This window comes from Cricetulus griseus, chromosome 4 (assembly GCF_003668045.3).
Source record: "Cricetulus griseus strain 17A/GY chromosome 4, alternate assembly CriGri-PICRH-1.0, whole genome shotgun sequence".
Taxonomy (NCBI): domain Eukaryota; kingdom Metazoa; phylum Chordata; class Mammalia; order Rodentia; family Cricetidae; genus Cricetulus; species Cricetulus griseus.
Genome location: NC_048597.1, coordinates 67,744,788 through 67,770,099, shown reverse-complemented (window position 1 = coordinate 67,770,099; position 25,312 = coordinate 67,744,788). Strand labels below are relative to the sequence as shown.

Here is a 25,312-nt window from a genome sequence, read left to right as displayed (position 1 = left end):
AATCAGGTGAAGCCAGGGTTGTGAGCCTGAGGCATGAGTGAGCCTGAGGTTTGAGTGAGCCTGAGGTGTGAGTGAGCCAGGGCTACACAGAGAAACCCTGTCTCAAAAAACAGTGAGAGAGAGAGAGAGAGAGAGAGAGAGAGAGAGAGAGAGAGAGAGAGAGAGAGAGCTATAACAAAATGCCTCTAACCTGCCTGTAAGCCCCACTTGCCCAAGATAAATTCCTAGAATGCTGGGGGCTGTTGTAATAGGATTTCTGCCCTCCCCCATAATAGGTTTCTCCACCCACACTGTAAGATGGATCAAACCTAATTGAAAAAGTATAACAACAGGCTTATTGAGCAAAGTAACTCCCAGACGAGTTCTCCAGTCCCAGAAATGGAGCCTGGAGAAGCCCACAAACTAAAGCAGGGAGACTTTATAGCTTGTAGGCTAGGCATGATGATGTGTCCACCACAAGCAGGGTTTGTTGTTGGGGACCAAGAAAGTTCCATTATGGAATGTCTTAAGGTCCAGCCTCCGGTTTCAGTAAACAGGAGTACCCAGGAGCTCCAGCCTACAATTGCATTGCTAATTTGAGCAAGTCTGCTATTGTATAGCATAGCCTCAGTGTAGAATGTCTCCTAGTTTGCATCTCTATAGGACTAAGTATTTGATAGGCCTGAACCTGGGCTGGAGGTGAGGTGTGTGAAGTCACATGTGAGGACAGAGGTTAGGAACTAGCAACCAGGGAGAGGAAGGAGACAGAAATGGCCTTGTGGCCAGGAAAGCATGGTTAAAAAACCAGCCAGGAAGATGCTCAATAAACAAGAGATTCCAGTTTTACAGTATGGAACTGAGAGCTCTCTAAAGATGACAAGATGCCTGTGCTTGGTCTTTATTGCCCTTGGGTTGCTAGGAGTTTCCAAGTCCAGGCTTCCCCACTCACACTGAACCTCATGGCTGCTGTGGCTTGGAGCCGAGATGGGCCGGGCCACGACAGTTTGTGCCCAAGTATGGTCAGAAGCTGAGCACTTTAGGTGGAGACTTGGTCAACTGGCAACTTCAGGGGAGGAAGCTGCAACAGAACCAAGAATTCAGAACTTGGCTTTTTGGCACCTTCCCTTTGTTTGGAGACTCTCTGAGTGGGCAGAGTTGGAGAGAGACAAGAATGGCGCTTTCCGGATCATGCAGGGATGAGCTGGAGGATCTAACCAAACATGTTGTTCTTGTAAGATAACAAACTGTTAGACCCCCGAAAACTCAAGTATCCGGGGTCTCAGGCCAGGTTCGCGGTCACCCCAATCACCAGGCGGATTCGAGAGCTTGCTGCAAACTGCACGAGGCTTTATTGTAATTTAACGAACTAACCCCATGTTAGCTCGGGTCTTTCACCCACCCGCCATGGCAGACGGCTAGAAAAAGACGGCTCCAACGGGCTCCCAAAAGATCTTATAGGGCAGCGTAAGGGGAGTGTCTAGGGGTACGCACAGGCTCAGGATTGGTGTGCTTCCAGGCTTGGAGGGCTTGCCCTGTGTTGATTGGTCAACTGGTTGTTATGGCTCATAGGCCCTCCCAGGGCGGTTGCTATGCTCTCTACGTCATTGCTGTGCGCTTGTCCGTAAAGCACACCCAGGGTCGTAAAGCATAGCGCCACCAGCTAACTTCTGATTGGTTCCTTGTCACAAGACAGGCATCTGACCTCTAAGTGACTAAGGTTCCTTGTCACGAGACAGGCATCTGACCTCTACGTGACCAAGGCAGGTTTATGGCAAGCACGTGTTCGGCTGTTATGGCTGCCAAAAGGAAGCTGGTTCCTTCAAAACTATGTGTTTTCACTTCGGTAAACACGGTGCAGTAGAAGATGCTCTACAAAGTGTGATTTGTTTATTTATTTGTCTCAGAAGAGAGATAGGCCTGAAGTCTCTAAGTTTGGTAACAAACTAATATTGTAGGAAAAACCTGAAGTACCAGGAATGAGAGGTTATTAACATGACTAACAAAAATTAATAGAATAATCTTTATTGTGTTGAATTCTGATGCTGCTGCTCTAGAAAAACTGTTGCATGTCAGCCGCTTAGTGGGTCGTGATTTATCCCTGGGAGAGCTGATGGGAGAGAGTCTCTATGGTGAGGAAAGAGAAGGAAAGATGAAAACCACAGTGGAAACTTACTTTCAACAGTAATGTCAATGCACACAAAGGCTTGGGGAGCTCTTGTACCTGCTAAAACCCACTTTGTTAAAGGAGGAATTCCTTCCCCAGTGTTGTTAGATTGCTCCAGAGATTGAGTCTCAAGTATGATTGAAGGGACCAGCTTCCCTTTTGGCAGCCATAACGGTCGAACACGTGCTTCTATGACCTTGTTCTAGACACTCCCCTTACGCTGTCCTAACCAATCAGAAGTTAGCTGGTGGCGCTATGCTTTATGACCCTGGGTGTGCTTTATGGACAAGCACAGCAATGACGTAGAGAGCATAGCAACCACCCTGGGAGGGCCTATGGGCCATAACAACCAGTTGACCAATCAACACAGGGCAAGCCCTCCAAGCCTGGAGGCACACCAATCCTGAGCCTGTGCGTACCCCTAGACCCTTACGCTGCCCTATAAGATCTCTTGGGAGCCCCTAGGAGCCGTCTTTGCTAGCCATCCACCATGGTGGGTGGGTCAAAGACCCGAGCAAACATGGGGTTAGCTCGTTAAATTACAATAAAGCCTCGTGCAGTTTGCAGCAAGCTCTCGAATCCACCTGGTGATTGGGGTGACCGTAAATGTGGCCTGGGACCCCCAGATACTTGAGTTTTTAGGGGTCTAACATGATTTGTTGGCCAAATGTGTTTTCATATCACTAAAAAAAATGAGCATTGAGGCTAGGTGTGGTGCACACCTTTAATCCCAGCACTCCGGAGGCAAGAGGGTGGTGGATCTCTGGGAGTTCCAGAACAGCTAGCTTACAGATCAAGTTCCAGGACAGCCAGAAGTACATGCAAAGGCTCTGTCTCAAAAAGAACAGCAAAAAAACAGCTGTTAATTACAATGCAAAGAAAAATATTTTCTGATAAGAGCATGTTACCTTTTTTTTTTTTTTTTTTTTTTTTTTTTGAGGGGAGTGGATTCTTTGCTGTTGCTTGAGATTGTCAGTATTACTCCAGCACAATTGGGGGAACATTCCCATTTTGAGGGCCTAATCTAAGATCCATTCTTTTCTTAGTTCACAGTTTCTTCCAGCTTCTATTCTCTACTCGATGAGACAAATGACATAAATGGCCTCAATAAAATAAACATGGTTCAAAATGGAGTCACGTCAAATGTATGGTTAATAAACAAACAAATGAAATTCTGTTGTTCAGGAGTTCTGTACTACCAAAATAAGAAGGACCATTGAAACATTTAGTCAAAATTATACAACCAAGTGAACAAGCTAATCCGGTTTCTTCCAGGCCTGTTCTCCCCACCCAACACCTACAGAAGTGCTGCTGCTATTCTGCTCAGTCAAATGCTCCCAGAGCGACCCAGGAGACCCACATAGGTACCAGGCTTCTGTCTGTCCGAATGAATGCACATGCCTCAGTAGGATGACAGTGACCCACTTACAGGGCACCCTGAACTCAATGTATTCCAGACATTCTGATCTCAGAATAACTGTTTTAGCTACTCAAGGCTGCTTCAGCCAGACTCGGGCTTGAGTGGGACTTGAGCAGTGCTCAGAGAAAATCAATCTGTGGTAAAAGATGAATTATCTTAAGGTCATTGAATATGGTCTTCGGGACCTTCAAAGTACTTGGATACATCCTTTGAATAAACATTGGCAATTAGTGACAGGATATATGATTTCCAAGGGATTTAGTCATTACCTTATTCTATATCATATATAGAGAATGTCAGCATGACCTTAGCAATAAGTCCCATGCTGTATTCAAAACACAGAACTCAGTTTCCTTTTATGGTAGCCTGTAATTTGCTTGGCATGACATCAGATTCCCTTAGGGTCATTTTTCCTTTCTCTTATCACATGCTAATGATTCTAGTGTGTCATTAAAGATCTTGAAATTCATTTTAACTCCAATATCCTGAACCTCTATCTCTCGATCTTCATTCTCCCATATCTCAGTAAGGTATAACTTCCAATATTATTGTTTTTAAGTCCAGACTGAGTCAAGCCACCATGTTGCCACTGCTGTTCTTTCCTGCTGCAGCTGTGCTGTATCACCAGCGTGGGAAGTTCACATTGCTTTATCCTCAATCATTTTATTTCTTCTGTATCAGTTAGGCTGTGGATAATGACAGCTGCTGCCTTGTGAGTGTTGGTCGGGCACTCAAGAGGCCCCAGTGCTTTCCTGTTTCTCATACGTAAGTAAACTCACATAGAGCTACCATTAGAGAAGGCCTCTGTGCTGGTGACGGCCTAGCAAACAAAGAGCTCTCCTCAAGCTCTGGACACAGGCAAGGTACACTGTCCACAGTGGTGTCCCTTGTCTTGGTCAATATGAAAGGCTACTGTTGGTTTAAGGTTGTTGCTCCAGTCTTGCTCCAGTCTTCCATCTTCTGGATTGCGTATAGTAGATTGTTAACCCCACCAGTTAACAATTTAAGGCCAAATTTTAAACAAGCTTTAATTAGATACTGGCCAGACTGATGGATTCTCTGGCCAGGTCCATGACTGGGTTTCCAGAAAATGGCCATAAGTCATGCCTTGCAGAGGCTTAAAAAGGCAGTCCCACAAGGCCACAGTATTTCCCATTATGTCCAGTCAGGGTTCACTGGTAAGCCCAAGACCATGTAGAAATACTTAAATTAATACATATGGGTTAATAATTAAGAGAGATCTAGCCAATAAGAAGCCTGAACCATCAGCCAAACAGTTTATGATTAATATAAGCCTCTGTGTAATTATTTGGGACTAAGAGGCTGCGGGACCTGGTGGTACAGAACCTCCATCTACACTACTCCATTCACCTGACCCAAAGCAAAGCAGTGTTTCCCTGAATCTCCTCCCAGATTGCCAATAAAAGCTTCAGTCCTATAGTTAGTCCTAATAACCCCTCACTGCTCTTCTCCACCATATGACACTCTTGCAATGAATATTAAAGATCATGTTCAATTACAGCTATATTCTTAAATAAATAATAAAACATTTCTGATCATGCATCTGTCTGTAGGTAAATCATGATGTGTTGTTATGTTTGCAGATGAACCCTAAGTAACTGCTGGCTTTGCAGGGAGACACCCCTCAAGTGATTGCTTAGGGTTGAATAGACTATCCTTCTCTCCAAATTGCCCACATACTAAATGCAGAAAGAATGGATCTCAGCTTAAAATAAATGGCAAAAAGGGCCTGCTGCAAGTCTACCCTGTCCTCTTGGTTCGGAGCCTTTTGCCAATCATGCTGAGCACGGTTTTCTGGTCGCTGTATCTCGTCACTCCCATTTAGTGCATTCACAGATCCCTATCATTTGCTTCTGTCTGCACATCTGGTGTCTCAAGCAACCTGCCAGAAACTGCCTGTTAGACGGAATGAGTGGACACAAGTGACTTTGTGACCCTGTGCGATTAAACTGCCATCCTGTCTTAGTTTTCACAACTTATTGGCTAAGGAGGAGGGTGAAAGCTCAAGATTGTGACCAGTCCCAGGGATTAAGGAAAATAGGATTTCATGCATGGAGTAACAGAGCTGCCAAGGAAAGCCTCGCTTTCCAGCCATGTCACCTTCAAGTTTGCAATCACTCTGTGTTACCACGCTACCTGCTGCTGATCCTTAGTGAACTTGGCAGGGGATTTCAGCATTGAACAGTGTGGAGGAGCAGGGAGTTGAGGTTCAGGACTGTGTGTCAATGTGATTTGATAAGTCCACCAACTCACCATCAAACCATTCTTTTGCTCTAACTCCTCAAGGGCAGGTTTGTTCTTTCATGCCTCCTAAGAGCTTAGAAGTAGGTTAGCATTGCGTGTTACCTAGACACTGAAGCCAATAGTTAAACCACACATTTGTTTTCCTCCTTTCTCTCAAGTTGGGCATGTGAACCTTTGCTCACAAAGATGCAGAGGAAGGACCTATATCCTTGGCCCTCAAGTGGATCATGGAACACTTCCTTCCACAGTGTGTGCTCTGCCTCCCAGGTGCTGAGAAGGTTGGGATCTAAGGTCCTTGTTGCCACTCCAGGAGGAGGAGCAAGGTAGACTTCATGTAATTAAACTGCCATCCTGTCAAAACTCATCAACAGGTGTGGTCCATCTTGTGGCTGGGTGGAACACACTCCTCTCTTGGGTAGCAGCTCACACCTTAAGATCTGACTAGGACCTCACCCTTGGCTCATCTTCCCGGCAGAGGTCAACTGTGTGACTTCTCACCATGCAGAGGGCCTGGGCTAGAGTCATTTATTCTCAGGCCTGATGCCCCCTTTAACAGGAGGGTGGTGGAGCACAGGGACAAAGCCAAGGACACTCTGATAGAACTCAGTTCTGGCATTGTTTGCCAGCTAGTTTCAAGTCCTTGGCAAAAGCTTTCTTCTGCAGCTGGCCTTGAGCTTGCCATCCTTCTGCTGCAGCCTAAGTGCTGGGATTACAGCAATATGCCATATCACCTGGCCACACTTGATAGTCTGATTTCAATTTTTTTGCTTTTTAAAGAAGACTAGGGCTGTGGCTCTGTTGGTATAGTGTTTGCTTAGCATGCATAAGGCCCTGGGTTTGATCACCCCAGACAGCATAAGCCAGCCTGGAGGCCAGCCACCTACATAGGACCCTCAAAAACAATTTAATTGGAAAAGAAATGAAGCTCATTGCTGGTGTGCTTTCTCTTGTATATTATAAGACAATTAAAAGTAACTCCTCACCCCCTCAAAGAGGAAATGAAAATCAAGTGTCTCTCCATGTCTTGTCTTACAGCAACTACTCCTGGGAGTCTGAGTTGCAGGACTGTGAGAACGCTGTGGTTGCCTCTCTCAGAGATGCCCTGGGTTCTGCATCCTCAGAGAGATGGTTTGCAGCAGGAGGGACAGCTTCACCAGGACTTGGTCAGGGGTGGTCAGATGCCCCAAGAGGAGGAAGGACACCAGCAGGACCTTCTGTCTCCCAGGAATTACAGATACAGGAAAGAGATCTGTTTGCATGGGACATCTTCAGTGATGAGGAAGGAAAGGGTTTACCAGAGGGCAGCACACAGCAGTAGTGAGAATCTGGGTGGGGGAGATCCATGGGAATTCAGGTAGGTGATGGAGTGCAGCCTTAATGGGTGGGGGACAGTGAATTGTGTGTAGCAGTCTTCACAGGCCAGCAAGGAGAGGGGGTTTGATTCCATTTCCCACCTGGCTGGCACTCACTGTAATGCTCCATGAGATCCAGAAATGGACTTTAGTCCCACCATACCAAAATGTAGGTGGTAATCCAGATCTGGGTATGACTTAGTGGGAAGTCTTTGTCGCAAGAATGTTTCTTCTCCATTTTCTTTCGTCACCTGGTCTATTATCTGCCTAATACAACAACAGCCACCTTGTTGCTGTAAATTGGGCAGCTCTACAGGAAAAGGCAAAACCAGTTCCACTCATTTGAGGGCTGCTCCTCCTTAATCCTGAAGCCATCTTTACCTGGGAGGGGGAGGAAGAGAAGGGCGGGACAGTAAGAAAGGAGGCTTTGTGAGAACCTTGATGGGCACGTCTGTGTCTGGCTGCTTCTCTGGCTGCTCTTTCTTGGTCTGTCTCCCAGATGTCTCTTCCTCCCCCGGGGCAAAGGTGGTGCCTGCCAGAGCTCTGCTCTGAGCTCTCAGCCCTACATGGTATTTCCTGGTGACTGCCCATCTCTGTGGATTTAACAGTTATACCCTTGCTTGTGAGCCTCGGGTCTCCCTCTCTGCATGCTCCCTTCTCTAAATTCCAGACCATTCAACTAGCCGCTTGCAGACTGTACTGAGCTTTACTGTTCAGTATCCCATTGAACTGCACGCAGCTTGCAGGCAGGGTTCATGTATTCAAGTCACTTCCTTATTCTCAGATCCCATCGTGGAAGCCAATCTACAATAGGTGTTTTGTAAATATGGAGTAACTGCTTAGAGGAACAGACGATCTATTGATGGAGGCCATAAACAGAGACCAATCAAATGGGAACAGGCAAAGGTTATTCGTGGCTTGCCAGGGAGACAGCCACCATCAGGTCAGCCTGTGTTTATGCAGAGACTGCAAGGCCCACAGAGAAGTGAGGAAGCTTTATGGGGCAAATAGAGCTACATTGTGCCCTGATTGAGGCTATTGGGGAACCTGGAAGTGGGCTAACTGGAAGCATGACGTCGTCCTATGTGGTTGGCCAGGCTGTATATTCAGCTTTGTATGCTTGGTCTATACTTGAAAATGAGATAAAAATCAGGAAAGCTGTTAGGTCTAATTAATCAGGCCCTTGCCTTATTAATCAGGACCTTGGGGTCAGTAGGTGCAGGCATTCTTGTTTGGCTTTCTGGACTAGTTGACCGAAATAGCTAACTAACATCTAGCGTTTGTCTAGAATTTAGAGAGCCCGCTGACTTCCTGGCCCTCTACCTTAGGTAGCTGACAGACTTTCTGGGCTGTCCGCTATTGGTAGTAGGCTGATTTCCTGTGCCAGCTACTGTGAGTAGTGAGTGGGTTAACTCTTGCCACTGGCTCGGTAGGTAGCAGGTAACCTACTGGGTTGGGTTGCTGCAGATTTCAAATCATAGTTCTGTTTCTGTAAAGAATCTGGCCAACATTGTCCACTTGTATATTCCATCTCCCAGCCTGACATTTATTGAACCAATTGTGCAACATGATTTCTAAATATAAATGTGTAAATGAAGTACCTCATTTATTTCCCATGATATCTCTGTGGGGCGATGTATTATTTACTTTTTTCATTATTCTGACAAAGTACCTGAGGAAGCAACTGAAAGCGGGGAGGATTTGTCTTGACTCACAGTTTGAGAGGATACAAGTCTGCCATGGCAGGGAAGGCATGGTGGTGGGAGCAGGAGGTGGCTGGTCACACTTGTTCAGAGTTGGAAAGAAGAGAGACAAATGCTCATACTTTCCGTTTCCCCCTTTTTATTCAGTCTAGGACTTCAGTTCACTGGACAGTGCTGCCCACAGTCAGGATAACGTCTTCATTCTAGTTAAAGTCTCTCTCAGAAATACCCTCGTGGGCATGCCTAGAGGTGTGTGCCCTAGGGGCTCCAAACCCAGCCAAGTTACAAATTAACTAGGTATTGATAAACCCAAGTAAATTTGACCTTTAAACTTAGATGGTGAGTTTGACCTAAAATAGCTGCCCTATATACTAAAAGCTACCCTATATACAAACTATGACAACCTGACTCTAAGTCTGAAACCAAGTAACTTGATCTTAGCCAATAATAACAGCTAACTTCCAGCCAACCAAAGACTAGAAGCTGCCGAAATACACCTATCTATGAGGCCTATGATATGGTTTAGTGGGTGAAAATGCCTGCCCCCAAGCCTGATGACCTGAGTTCAATCCTGGGACCCACACAGTGGAAAGAGAGAACAGATTCCCAGGAACCACCCACCTCCAAAGTCATCCTCTGTCCATCATGTGCACACCATGGCACATATTTGTGCATGTGTGTATGGGTGCACATGTACACACACACACACACACACACACACACACACACACACACACACACACAAATCCATAAGTAAATATAAAAAAATGTTTAAAATATGACCATATGAAGTAAGTGGCAACTGTAGTCAATGAGGCTATTGCCTTCTTGTGTAGGGGAGAGGGGGGAGGGGTGTTTGTAACATATATAAAATATATACATGATTGTGTGGGTGTGTTTATGTGGATCTACATGCGTGTATGTATTTATGCATGTAGAGGCTAAAGGTTAACTTCAGGCATCTTTTTTTAAAAATTTCTTTTATTAGTTCAAATTAGGAACAAGCTTGTTTCACATGTCAATCCCTTCTCCCTCTCCCTCCCCTCACCCCCATCCCTCCTCCCCCTACCCCCTACCCCATCCACCCTCCACTCTCCAGGCAGGGTAGGTCCCTCAACGGGGGCTCTGCAAAGCCCACCACATCTTCCTGTGCTGGTCCTGGGCCCTTCCCCATGTGTCCAGGGCCAGAGTGTAACCCTTTACGTGGGATGGGCTCTCAAAGTCCCTTCTTACACCAGGGAAAAATACTAATCCACTAAACTTCAGGCATCTTACTTGTTCTCCACAATTAAGCTTTTGAGATGGGGGTCTTTCATTTAACCCAAAGTGTGCCAATTGACTAGACTCCCTGACCTGTTCGCTCTAGGAATCCACTTCTCTGCCCTTGCAATTCTGGGATTACAGGTATGTGCTGCCATGCCTGGCTTCTCAGTGGATGTTCTCAGACTTGCAGGGCAGGCACTTTATGGACTGAACCCAAGTCCCTAGTCAGGTTGTTTCGGTATGTCATTTCGTATTCTCTGCCTATAAATATAACCTACAGTGGGAGGAGGACATCCTAGAACATCTTTGGTCTGGAATGCTGCCTGGCTTTAGCATCTTTGTTTCTAGTGTACTTTGTTAAATTTAACTGGTCTCACTTTTTACTCTGTGTGTGTGTGTGTGTGTGTGTGTGTGTGTGTGTGTGTGTGTGTGTGTGTTAAATTTAACTGGTCTCACTTTTTACTGTGTGTATGTGTGTGTGTGTGTGTGTGTACCCATGTGTGTGTACCCGTGTGTGCCCATGCAGAGGCCAGAGCAGAACATTGGGTGTCTTCTATCACTTTCCACATTATTGTCCTGAAACAGGGTTTCCCACTGTAGGGGACAGTAAGCCATGCCTATTAGAGGCTGACTACATGTGTGCCTGATATTTTGGCAGACCTCAATCAAAGATAGAAGACCTCACTTAAAGGTACAAATTAGGCACAATGTGATCCACCGGCAGGGAGGGATGCCAATAAGGCGTCCGATAAGATAAGTCTTATAAAATATATAGGTTTGTTATGATATTTAAAACTGAGCTAACAGATGAGAATCTTAGTCATTGGCCAAGCAGCATTGTACCTAATACAAGTTTCTGTGTATTCATTTGGGCCCTAATCCAAGCAGGTGGCTGGCGTAAAGCTGTCTCTCGAATAACTCTATGTCTATTCATTTCCTAGTCCCTATTCAACTAAATCGAGACTGGATTTAGAGTTGGGTTTGGCTTTCCTACTCTAAAATCCAAGCATGTTATTTAACAACATTTAAAAGTTTCTGTGTTATATCAAGAAGCCAATTGCTATAATACAGAATAAATAAAGAATAAGAGGACTATCTTTGTTTTTCTTGGCTTTTCTTTTACACCCTCTCATAATCGTTGTTAGTCAAGGTTCATCAAGGTACCTTTCCCGGTACACATACATAAACAAGTGAACATTTCTCTGATGACACTTATGTTTGAGTCCCATACAGCCATCAAGACCCAGCCTGACAGCAATCCCTACATGCTCCGGAAAAGGAATTGGACTACACCTTCCTGACTACACTGGATTCAACTCCCTCCGTTTCGACTGACACTCCAACCAGAACCTCGAGTAACGACTTCAATCAAGTTGAGGATTTCAACGTAGATCTTCAATCAAACAAATCATATAACATGGACTAGACATAACTCATTAGAGACTTTCCCTGTACTGGCATTTTTTTTCCACAGGGCCCCCACATGACTATCATCGTCCCATTTCAGCAGGAAGTAACCTAGAAGATGCTACGCCCCCGTTCCCCATTATTGTGTATTAGGGTAGTGTAAGCCTAGTTAAGAATAACCTTCTTATTGTTTAGAGTTGGGATTGGAAGAAGGTGTTCAAGTTAGACACCTTTTCCACATGACTTTAAGACTTAGCTAGAATAGACATAGGATGTATCATAGCAGATTATTGTATATTCTTGTATTCCACCCTTATGATTGTTAGTTTTGGATATTTTACACTATTAAGTTTTAATCCTCTCTTAGACTAAAAGGGGAATTGTAGGGAGTCACCCTAGCCCCGCCCAATAGTCCTGGGGCAGGTACCAGGTGGACCTGGGGACTCGCCCATAAGGGCGGGGTGAAGGAAAGCCGGGATGACGTAAAGGGGGCTTCTTAAAGGACTGCACGTGGGGACCGGCTCTCTCTTTGTTCTGGCTGCGCTGGCTGGGTTCTTAACCTAGCTCTGGCCTGTGTTTCACCCGGCTGTGCTTGGAAATAAAGAGACTTTAATCCAATATCTGGTGGTGGTGGGGCTCAGGCGGCTTTTGGCAGAAAGATTTATCATAACAGAATGGTGTCAGTGAGCGGGATAACCCCATGCCCCAAGGTTCCCAGACAAAGAGGGAAACCTGCCGCCACAGCCTGCCCTGTCAGGCCACTGAGAGGCATCGGAGCAGCTTCCACATACTCGTGCCGTCCCGGTGCTTCTGGAGTTTAGACTGGGCACTCCCAAGATGATAAAGACAGATCCAGATGAAGAAAAACGTCTAAAGGTTTACACTGCGTTTAAAAAATATTTGTAGGCTTGTGAGGGAAGGAAGCAGAGGCATGCAGATTTCCACAGAGAAACCCTGTCTCGGAAAAAAAGAAACAAAAGAAAGTAAAAATAAAATAATAAAAAAGCCACATAAAGATAGAAAATACACAGAGAATCTGGATAGTATATGCCATATTGCTGTCTTTAAATTGTTTGATTGCCAAGGAAAGAATTACTGCTGCTAAAATACATTTGATTATAAAAGCTGCTAATTTAATCCAAGTTATACATTTTAAAAATGCTCTAACTTCAAAATTTAAGTTTAAGGACAGGCTACTTAGAAATAAAGGTTTTGCTTGTATTTCCACAGAAAATAAAAAGCTGTGGATTCCTTCCAGACTAATATGGTTTGATCAAGCAAGACCCCCCCGGAAGCAGTGACCCAACTGATCCTACATCCAAAAAAGCTGAGACGATACAGCCTTTCAGACTACGAAAACAAGGACTTGGTCAGGTTTCTATGTTTTATCATGATCCCTATGGTATATGAACATCATCCCCAATCAGCAGGAAGCAGTTTAGAAAGAACAATGCCCATATTCCCAAATATTGTTTATAAATGCTTGTTTTCATTTAAATGGGGTTAGTTATAAATGATAATGAGCATAGTCAATCTCTTTTTAAAGAAAGAAAAGGGGAATAGGATATAGGAATGAATACATTGGTATAGATTTTCAATTATTGATACAACTTTAAGGTCAATTTTGTGAAAATGATATGCATAATTAAATACAGGTTATATAATCACCTATGGTAGTTAGAACTTATAATTAGGTTAGTTGGGTTTTCTAGATATAGAGATGTATTTGAGATGGATAGGTATTCTTCAAACCTGTCAAAGACCTACAGAAATATGGCATTTAAATGGTTTAGGGTTTTTCTTGGCAGTAAGACACAACTGCTGCTGGCACACCAATTATATCAGAAAGGAGGATGGGCATCGAAGAAACTCGTTATGGAGTTTGCTTTCAACATGGCAAGATTAGCCATTTGGGCAAGAAACTGCTCTTGCCTGGACTGTTTGTTGCTGTATAAACTGGACATGCAGGACCCACAGGAAAGTGACTGCTGAACTTACAAAACAAGACAGTACTGAAGGGTTCCTGTTAGAATGGAGAAGTGTGCCAGACACACTGTGGCCTATGGGCTGAAGATGGATGCCCCAATGTTACAGAGGAACTTTGGGCGACTGTGCAGGTAGCGAGATGTCCTGTCAATTCTAGAGTTTATATATTATCCTTCTGTGGTCTTTGATAGAGTTGAAGACAGATAGTTATGGTTATAGTTTTCTTCAGTTATTATAAAAGATAAGTTATCCTTCTTTTATTTAGACAGAAAAGAGGAGATGATGGGGAATGTACTGTGTATGTTTATCTTATTGATTGTTAAATAAATTACTGTTTGGCCAATGAGACAGCAAGTTAGACGGGACTAGGAGTCAAAGAGGATTCTGGGAAATGTAGTAGATAAGTGGTGATCCAGGCAGGAAGTGACATAGCAAGGAGACTCATATCTAAGTGAGGAAACAGGAAGTAGCCTCTTTTCCCCTCCACTCCTGCTCCACCGGCACAATGTGATCCACTGGCAGGGAGGGACGCCAATAAGGCGTCCGATAAGATAAGTCTTAAAAATATATAGGTTTATGATAGTTAAGACTGATCTACCAGATGAGAATCCTAGTCATTGGCCAAACAGCATTGTACCTAAAAAAAAAAGGTATAAATTAATGATAAAATTATTAACAGCATATTAGACATGGGTGCGGACATTACTATTATTACCCACAAGTCCTGGCCGAAGGACTGGCCACTCAGGGAAGTGAATGTACAATTCTTGGGAATTGGAACACTATCTAGAGTTCAACAGAATGTTCGCTTAGTGGTCTACATTGGATCAGAAGGACAAAAAGGGAGACTAAAACCTTATGTGGCAAATATAGCTATAAACCTCTGGGGTCATGATCTCTTACAGCAATGGAAAACTCAAATTAACATCCCTCCATTGTCAGATACAAATTTTGTACAACCACTGGATAGTAGAAAAGATCGGGTAAGACGATATGGGAAATGGTTACCAACCATCCAGGCTGTACAGAAACTAAATACTAATGATAGAACTTCAGAGGAACCAAAGGCCCTGCCATTAAAATGGCTTACAGATGAACCTGTCTGGATAGGGAAATGGCCTTTGACCTCTGAGAAGCTAGAGGCTCTAGAAAAGTTAGTATAGGAACAGCTAGAGGCTGGACACATAGAGGAATCTACCAGTCCTTGGAATTCTCTGTATTTGTTATCAAAAAGAAGTCAGGTAACTGGAGAATGCTGAAAGACCTGAGAGCCATAAATAAGGTAATTCAGCCTATGGGCTCTCTACAGCCTGGAATGTCATTGCCTTCGTTAGTACCCAAAGGATGGCTGATCATAGTAATTGACCTGAAAATTGTTTTTTTCACTATACCATTACAAGAAAGTGATAGAGAAAAATTTGCATTTACTGTACCAACTCTTAATAACTCACAGCCAGTTCAGAGATATCCGTGGAAGATTTTACCTCAAGGGGTGCTAAATAGTCAACACTTTGTACAACAACCTTTGGAAATAATTCATAAAAAATTTCCATAATCCTTCATTTATCATTACATGGATGATATTCTTTTATCAGATTCTGATAAGGAAACTTTGGAACATATGTTTGACATGGTGAAGGAAATTCTGCCTAGATGGGGGTTACAGATTGCCCCGGAAAAGATACAAAGAGGAGATTCTATTAACTATTTAGGTTACAAGATAGACTTACAAAGAATCAGGCCACAGAAGGTACAAATTAGAAGGGATAGTTATCAAACTCTTAATAGTCTTCAGAAGCTGCTAGGAGAAATTTCTCAGTTACAGACGATTATTGGGGTAGATGGTCATGACTTAAAACATTTAAAAATGGCTCTTAAAGGTGACAAGGACCTAAACAGTCCATGAATATTATCCACTGAGACAGAAAAAGAACTACAATGAATGGAAAACAGAATATTGGCTGCGCATGTAGATCGGATAAAACTTGATTTAGACTGTATTCTGGTTATCTTGCCATCCAGAGAATATCCTTCTGGAATTCTGATGCAGAGGGAAGACACTGTATTGGAGTGGATATTTCTGCCACATAAACAGAATAAAAAGTTAAAGACATATATAGAAAAGATTTCTGATTTGATTTTAAAGCGCAAATTAAGACTTCGTCAACTGATTGGGAAAGATCCAGCAGAAATTATAGTACCTTTAACTAATGATGAAATTTCCTCCTTATGGAAGGATAGTGAATATTGGCAAATAGCTCTTACTGACTTTTTGGGAACGATTAGCAACAACTATCCCAAAACTGACAGAATTAAATTCATAAAAAAGACAGTCTGGATTCTTCCACGTATTATAAGACAAACTCCCATTTCTGGAGTTCTTACCTTCTACACTGATGCCAACAAATCAGGTAAGGCTGGTTATAAAGCAGATGAGGCAAATAAAGTAGTTCAAAGTCCGTATACATCTGTACAGAAGGCAGAATTATATGCGATTCTTATGGTGCTTATGGATTTTACAGAACCTCTTAATATAGCTACTGATTCCCAATATACAGAGGGAGTCGTCTTACACATTCAGACTACAGAATCCGTTCCTGATAATATGGAATTAACCTCTTTGTTTTTACAATTACAGGAAACAATCATAAACAGAAGTAATCCTATATACATTACACGTATCAGATCCCATATGGGTCTGCCAGTCCCAATAGCACAAGGCAATGATGAGATTGATCCTTTATTAATTGGTAATGTGCTACAAGCCTCAGAATTTCATAAAAAAAAACAACATATAAATAGCAAAGGTTTAAAAAAGGACTTCTCCATCACTTGGCAACAAGCCAAGGAGATAATGAAAAACTGTTCTATTTGTTCCTTTTATAACCAAACTCCACTGCCAGCAGGCTGTAATCCTAAAGACATTCGGATGAATGAGATCTGGCAGATGGATGTCTTTCACTTTATAGAATTTGAAAATTTGAAATATGTACATCATACTATTGACACATTCTTCAGGTTTCCAAAGGGCTACTGCTCTCAACTCTGAAAAAGCTGATTCTGTTATTACACACCTGCTAGAGGTGATGGCAGTTATGGGTATACCTGAACAAATAAAAACTGACAATGCTCCGGCATATGTCTCCACAAAAATGGAACGGTTCTTCAAATATTATAACATAAAGCATGTCAACCGGTATACCACACAATCCTACAAGACAAGCAGTGGTTGAGAGATCTAACAGGACACTTAAGGAGATGCTCCATACACAGGCTGGTAAGTCAACCCCCCCCAAACATAGGTTGCATAATGCTTTATTGACACTAAACTTTCTTAATGCCAATGACATAGGACAAACAGCTACAAAAAGACACTGGACTATGGAAAAAAACTGCTGAATTAAATCAACCAATATACTTCAAAGATGTACTAACCTTGATATTGAAGCCTGGACATGTGTTACGTTGGGGTAGGGGTTTTGCATTTGTTTCCACAGGAGAAGAAAAACTTTGGATACCATCAAAGTTGATCAAGATTTCAGTTGAAAAAGATAAACCTCTTGACAAGGACGAGTGACAGGTATTTACTGAGGTATATCTCATAAACTAAATAGAAACCTCCCAAAGGAAAGGGAAGTGTTTTGCTTCTATCTTCACAGGAAAACTCATTTCCAGAAATCCAAGAACATGACATGGGTAGATGCTTAAGAAGAGAAGGTAGCTATAACCATCAAACAAAAGGAACGTGCCATACGGTAATCTTTACAGCTGTCTCTCAAATAACTCTATTTCTCCTTATTTCCTAGTCCCTATTCAAGTAAATCAATACTGGATTTAGAGTTGGATTTGGCTTTCCTCCCCTAAAATCCAAGCATGTTGTTTAACTACACCTTAGTGTTTCTGTATTATATCAAGAAGCCAATTGATATAATACAGAACGAGAGAAGAATTTGGGGACTGTCTGTGCCTTTCTTGGCTCTTTCCTTCAAGGTGTACACCATCTCACAATCATTATTTTCCTCAATTGCCTTTTCCAGCATACATACATACACAAGCAAACATTTCTCTATTAACACTTATGTTTGAGTCCCACACAGCCAATGAAGGCCTGCCTGACAGCAATCCCTGGATGCTCCAGAAAAGAAATTGGGCCATACCTCCTCGACTGCACTGGATCCAACTTACTCCATTTTAACTGACAATCGGACCAGAGCTCCAAGTACTGACTTCAATCAAGTTGAGGATTTCAACCTATATCTCCAATCAAACAAATCCCATCTATCATGGACTGGATATAATCCATTAAAGAGTTTCACTATACTAACATTTTCTTCCCACGGGACCCCACAAGGCTACCATCGTCCCATTTCAGCAGGAAGTAACTTGGAGGATGCTACTCCCCCGTCCCCCATTACTGTCTATTAGAGTAATGTAAGCCTAGTTAGGAATAACTTTTCTATTGTTTAGGGTTGGGATTGGAAGGAGGTGTTCAGGTTTGGACACCTCTTTCAGATGACTTTAGGGTTTAGCTGAAATAGACGTGGTTAGAATGTGCAATAGCAGATTTCTTGTATTTCACCTTTATGATTGTTAATTTTAGATACTTTACACTGTTAATTTTTAATCCTCTTTTAGACTAAAAGGAGAATTGTAGGGGACAGTAAGCCACTTCTGTTAGAGGCTGGCTACAGGTGTGCCTGACCATGCCTGTCAAGGCGTGGTCAAGCTGAGGTCAGGATGACGAGTGATGGGCTCTTAAGGGATGGCGAGCACATGGGAGGTCCCTTCTCTCTGGCCTCGATGCCTTGCTGCCCTGGGCACGCTCTGGCTTGCGTTTGGCTGGTATTTATCTGAATAAAGATATCTTAAACCTACAGGCTCTCGCTTTATCCCACTGAACCAGAAACTCGCCATTTCTGCTGGCTGTCTGGCCAGTGAGGTCTGATGCCTTTGCCCCAAATGCTGGGGTGACAGATTTGCAGCCATGTCCATGTGCCTACGTGCCGAGGGTTCAAACCCAGGCCCCACACTTGCAGAGCACACTGAACCATCTGCCTGGCTCTCTTCATTTACTATTTTTGGGACAGGGACTCATGTAGCCCAGAGTAGCCTCAGCTGCAGATCCTGTCAGCTCTGGGATTACAGGTGTGAATCACCACAGCTGCTTTTGAGCCTTACACTCCCTGCTTAACCCCAAACATTTCCCCTCCTAAAAGTCATACTATCCTTATTGCCTTCCTTCTCATCCTTCTCAATGCCAAGAAGTGACCTCTAAGAATTCACTGAGGACAAAGACTCCGGGATTCCCCAACCCAGGGCTGTCATTTCCTTGTATTGTGGGTATCCTTACTCAATTCCCTTCCCACAACACCAGATTCCCACTCTTGGTTTCTTCATCTTTGTGATCTTTGCCTCCTAAGCCTCTTGACTTATCTTGCCTTAGTCACCAAGCATGATCTGAGTCATCAGCAAGAAAGCCCTGCCATCCACCCATCTAGCCCTCTGGCAGGAATTAGTTTGGGATTATGGCATTGGATAAATTTCAAAACACTTTTCAACATTTTCTAAGATGTCTAAAATTAAAATGTATAGTAACAAATTTATGTGTGCACATCACATTGATAATTTTATGTGCATTGGTATGAAGGTGTCAGATCCCCTGGAACTAGAGTTACAGTTTTAAACTGCCATGTGGATGCTGGGATTTGAACCCAGGTCCTGCTGGAAGAGTACTCAGTGCTATTAACCACTGAGCCATCTCTCCAGCCCTACACATTGATAATTTTAAAAAATCCCTTGGACATTTTTGGTCTTTAAAGGTAGCTGTCACCAGCCAGGCATGGTGGCACACACCTTTAATCACAACATTCAGGAGGCAGAGGCAGGTGAACTCTGTGGGTTGGAGTGAGTTCCAGGACAGCCAAGCCTGTTACACAGAGAAACCCAGTGTCAAGAAATCACGCAGAAAGGTAACTGTCCTCTATCTATAAACCCTTCCTCCACTAAATGAAGCTTGGAACCAAAGTTCAGGACAGATTACATGTATATTAACACACTAATCAGATCCTTAATGATAAAATTTTTCTAAAATGAAATTAGTATTGTTATTTTGAAAAAAATCTCCAAAAATGATAAGCTAATAGAAATCATGTCCGGGCTGGAGAGATGGCTCAGCCATTAAAGGCTAGGCTTACAACCAAAAATATAAGAAATCATGTCCAAGTGAATGGTGATGCTCTGGTATGCTGGGTCTGACAGTTGGTTTTCTGTCACCTAGGCTGGGCCGTATTATCCAGTTGTTTGGTCACATATTCTTGTAGATGTTACTGCCATGGTATTTTTCAGTGTGTGATTAACATTTAAAACAGCACTTGAAGGAGAAGATCGCCCTTTACAGAGAGCACAGGCTTCATTCATGCAGCCATACCATAGAAGGTCCTAGAAAAGACTGAAGCCCCCTGAGAGATCTCTATTTGTACAAAACTTAGGAACTCAAGAATGAGCAAGTGACCCTCAACTTGTGTGTAACACAATCCACATCCTATGCTTTTACTTTCTGGCTGCATATGGACAAGTTTTAACACTACCCTCTCAGAAAGAATGTGCTGTCAATCCAGAAGAGATGGGTTCTTCTGACATGTCCTGACAGCACACCGGTGTTATGTCTGTAGGAGAGGTGGAGCCAGGTTCTGGGGAGCACAAAGCTTATGCACCTTAGAGAACAGTTTTCAGAGAGAAAAAAAAATTGAAATCCTCGCTTTGGTGAATGTTCCGTGATAGGCAAATTATCAGTGATAATATGAACACTGCCCCAGGCTCAGGAACATGCTGTATAACACAAGGAGCTTCAAAGCTTAAGTTTTCTTAGTCTCAGAATCAGGTTCTGACTCTGGGATTTGGGGGTAGAAAACGGTTTGTGCTTGGGTTGGTTACTGCTACGCTGGAGAGAGAAGGTTTGGGGTGGGGGTGGGGCGGGAGGCCTGGGTCCTGCTGTTTCAGGGGGACAGGCCCCTCTGCTAGCATCAGTCCCCCTCTCTGCGGCTCTCCGGATACCACCGTCCATGCTCTGCATATCACTGCTTCTTTTCAGGGTGCCTGTGGCATTTAAAAATGGCTTTCTTGTCTGTTATCTACAAACCTCTGTGCTTCTAGAAGCTTTTAGTCCTTCAAGGAGAGCATTCCCAGCTGGATGGAGACAGTAGGTGCAACAGCTTCATGGTGGCCACTTCTCTCCATTATCCTTTCTCCACATGCCTGCCTACCACCCCCTCTTATCCTGGCATTTCTTCAGACTTCAGATGTTGGGTGCCTGCATCTCATTTGGAAATGGCCACAGAGATCATTGGTACCCACCCACCCTCCACAGCTTTTTCTCCCCCACTCCCATTCTCAAGTAAGATCCAATTTTTCCTTCAGTTTCTCCCCAGAAGCACTCACACAGGGTATAATATGCACAACAGAATTTCTGGTGGAGTTGGAACAAGTTGATTTGTATCACAGCCAAAACCAAGTCATTTCAAATTATTTTGTTTGCTTTTTTGATTTTGCATGGCCAGAGACTGAATCCAGGGCCCCAGGCACACCAGGCCCACAATTTACCTGTCAGATACATCCCCAGCTCTTAAATTTGCTTCAACATTTTAATTACATCTTATTATTTTTAGTGTGTGTGTGGTGGCATGTGTGCCACCGAATTGTCAGAGAACAACTTTTGAGTGTCGTGTCTCCCCTTCTATACTGTGCAACCCAGGAATAAACCCCAGGTCCTCAGGTTTGTGGCAGGTGACTCTACCCACTGAGCCATCTCACCAGCTCTAAAATTATGTTTTAATCACCTTATTACAACCACTTTCAAGAATCCCTCCCCAGACTCTTCTCCTGACCTGAGCCATTGGTAAACTACCTGACTCCTCGTCAATGTGACCAATCCCTTCTCAGTAGTCAGTGGATACACTCAGTTTAAGTTTCTTTTCTTCTATAAGAAAAGCTACCCAAAGCTATCACAGGAAAGCGCTGCTTTGATCTTTGCATTCGAATGACCAGAAACCATATAGATAAGGAAACAGGTAAGACACTGACCTGGATGGAACAAAGTGACAACCAAGAAGTCATCTTTGGAGCTAGAAGTTTTATTTAGGGAGAGGAAGCTATTCCTGGGGAAGGAAGCTATGCTGTGGATTCCAGGTTGTGCATATAGAACTCCAGACAGCTTCTGTTTCTACACAACTCCATCCTGCAGCAGGGCTTCTGCCTTGAGCTTTTCTAGTTCTTCACAGCTGGATTCTATCCGGCACCGCTGGTACCTAGCCCCAGGAGTCTTTTTCCATGAAGAGTAGTGACAGTGCCAGAGGCTGCAGAGGCCATAGACGGCAATGAACAAGGCAATCGAAAAGGCTATGTACCAGCAGAAGAAGACGCTTAGGAAAGCACGGTCTGCAGGGCTGTCTGACCGCCAGGGTTGTCCAGTGAGCGGCACATACATCTCACAGATCTGAAACAACCAGTTGCTGAACACCAGCCCCAGCAAACACTTGAGGATCCAGATTGGGGGATGGTTGGGGAGCCAGACCTCCACAGTGGTCACCAGAGCAAGCAAAAAGGACGGCACCATTAACAGAAGATGCACTCGGATCTCTAGGGAGCTTTTGTTCTCGGTGTGGGTTGCCATCAACACTACCAGGACATAGAAAGCCAGCGCTTCGGCTGCGTGTTCCAGCTTCTCACCCCAGCTTCTCACCAGCCGTGACTGGCTCACCAAGTCCACCACACCACTGAAAGCAAAGAACCCAAACATGGTAACATGCTGCCAGTTGTCTTTGAAAATAAATGGCCGCCGAGGGTCCTTCCAATCTATCATCTGCAGACGATTTTCCCCTGGGGGGTAGAACAACTCACAAACAACGGTTAAGGTGCCCATAAGCACCTTTATCAATGCTTCATACGATACCTGCGGCAACAGCCTGTGCCCGCACAACTTCCTCGGGAGCATGGGGTGCTTGAGGACCTTCTGCTCCCGTAGCAGGGCCAAGGATGTTAGCACCGAGTAGTACAATGAGTAGAGAAGGAAGCCCACTCCTGGCATCAGGTGTCCCTCAAGGGTTCCCATGGCGTTTGTGTGTGTTGAGTCTGACAGGACAAGAGCCAGCAGCTGAGGCACACACACCTTCACTGACTTTTGCCAAAAGCCTCACAAGAGGTTCCCAGGGCTTCCAGCAGCCTGGCCCTGCCACCCACATGTAAGAATCTCCTCATCACCGATGTCTGAGCCACTCCCAGGGTGGAGCCTCTGAGTGATGTGGGTTTCAGTCATCACAGAACGTTCCTGACTGAAGTGTGCTGGGCTAAGAGTTCAGCTTCTGTACCACAGGGCCACCACGGCAGACCTGGCTTGCCCTTCCTTCCATTAAGCCCCACGAGAGAGGAAAGGGGCTTTCACAGAGGAGTGGCAGACAGCCTCTGCTACTGTCGGCCGATGCCAGGCATAGTGTAACTATTTCTCTCATTTAAATCCCTCAGCAGGCAGACAGGAGAAATGGCTCAGTGAAGAGGACCTGAGTTCGGTCCCTAACACCCACCCGGGGCAGTTCATAACAGCCGGTAAGGGCAATGGCAGTTTCAGCTCAGGAGATCTGACACCCTCTTCTGGTCCTCTAGGGCACTCCCACACAGGTGCACACATAGTTAAATCCATGAATGACTTTATGACAAGGGACCCCTTTTGTTTAAGACCCATTCCATGTCGCTTTATTATCGAATCTCATGCTGAGGAAGACAGAGTTTTGCTACCATGGAGCTGTTCATATGATTTACTTTCAAATCGCTCTTTCATCGTTTCTGACAGGCATGTCTTAAGGGAGGCCAGATTTATTTTGCTTCTAGGTTTCAGAAGGCTCAGCCCACTGTGGTAGGGGAACAGGGCTGAGTCAACAGCTCAGATCTCAGCCGCAGGAGTGTGGCAGAGGCTGTTCACATTACGGTGAGCTTCATGGCCTGTCCCCTACTTTTCCCAGCCAAGCAAACCTCTTAGAGGATCCACAGTCTCCTAAGGTAGCAAGCAGAGAGTGAGCGTCCAAACCACAGGCCTGGGAGAGACAGTGAGGTCAAATCACAGCTGTGTTGCTATAACAAACACACACACACGTGGCGGGAGACCTGTTAACAGGTGCTGGGTTATGTTTGTGATAGGGAGGGACTCACGGAAGTAAGTCGGACTCAAATCACTTTTTTCCTTGGATGACCATTAGAATCACGTGAGTCTTTAGTAATACCTCCAGTGCTCAGGATTCACCCTCCAAAATTCTCATTTAATTGGCCTGGGATTAGATTTAAGTATTTATGCTTTTGGACTTCTCCTAAAGACACAAAAGGATAACTTCCATAGGATTTCAATTTGCTTGCTTTTTGGGACAGGGTTTCTCTATGTAGCCCTGACTATCCTGGAACTCACTTTGTAGACCAGGCGGCCTTGAACTCACAGAGATCCACCTGCCTCTGCCTCCTGAGTGCTGGGATTAATGGCGTGCGCCGCCACTGCCCAGCTCAATTATTTTTCTTGAGGAGGGGTCTCACACTATAGCACAGGCTTGTGAGGAATTTACTATGTAGCCCAGGCTGGTCTTGAACTCACAGAGATCCTCCTGTCTCAGCCGCCAAAGAGTTAGGATTGCAGACTTGAACCACAATGCCTAACTTGTGGTTCTTCCTATGAAGGATCCCTAAATCAGAAAAATTCTTAGAGGCAAAAAATAGAATGTTGGTCACCAGGAGCTTGGGGAAGATGGGGATAGGCCTCTGTGGTGGTTCAAAGAAAATGGTCCCCAAAGGGAGTGGCAATATTAGGAGGAATGTCCTTGTTTGGAAGAAGCGTGTCACTGTGGGGGTGGGCTTTGAGTTCTAAAACTTCTCCAAGTGTTGCAATTGACTTCCTGTTGCTTTTTGATCAAGATGTAGTCAGCACCGTGTCTGCCTGAACACTGCCATCATCCCTGCCATGATGATAATGAACTGAACCTCTGAACTGTGAGCTGCCAGCTCAGTTACTTGTTTTCTTTATAAGAGTTGCCATGGTCATGGTGTCTCTTCACAGCAGTAGAAACCCTAAGGTAACATCATTGCTTGATAAGTGTGGAGTTTCCCCGGGAATATGAAGGCATATGGAGATACAGGGTAGTGATGGGTACCCAACAATGTGAATGTACTTTCTGCCATTAACTGTTTGCCTAGAATGGTTTGAGGGACATATGTTATGTCTGTAGAGATTTACCAAAACTATTAAAAAGTGAAAAGGGAAGAATAAGACCCCCATGATTCTACTGATGACCATGACGAGGGCCACTCACCCACCCACTGAAGCTGCGGAGCGGTTGCTGACTGTGAGCCTGCCTGCTTATGTGAGCAGATTGATCCCAACCCTAATGTGAGAGTTACCTCAGGTCAGTGCAGGAGCTCAACACTGAGGGGCAGAAAGCTCTGTTTTAAAGAAGTTCTCGAGGCTGCAAATACTGGGGAGTGGTTGAGAACTAGCCAACAGTGCTGCAGGGCTCTGAGTGTGACCCCTAGAGCTGAAGAAGAGAAAACACACACACACACCACACATCATACACACACACACACACAGTACACACAAATATACCACACACACACACACACACAGAAGCACACACACACACACCACACATCATACACACACACCCACACACACACATCATACACACACACACACACAGTACACACAAATATACCACACACACACACACACACAGTACACACAAAT

General features: G+C 44.3%; 1 protein-coding gene across 1 annotated transcript; it reads right to left on the bottom strand.

Moving 5' to 3' along the window:
* Positions 1–21,757: 21,757 nt before the first annotated feature.
* On the bottom strand, positions 21,758–22,645 carry LOC100750611 (transmembrane epididymal protein 1A). Its single transcript, XM_027413373.2, has one exon. It carries the CDS (start codon positions 22,643–22,645, stop codon positions 21,758–21,760), a length of 888 nt encoding a protein of 295 aa, XP_027269174.1.
* Between the last annotated feature and the right edge of the window lie 2,667 nt (positions 22,646–25,312).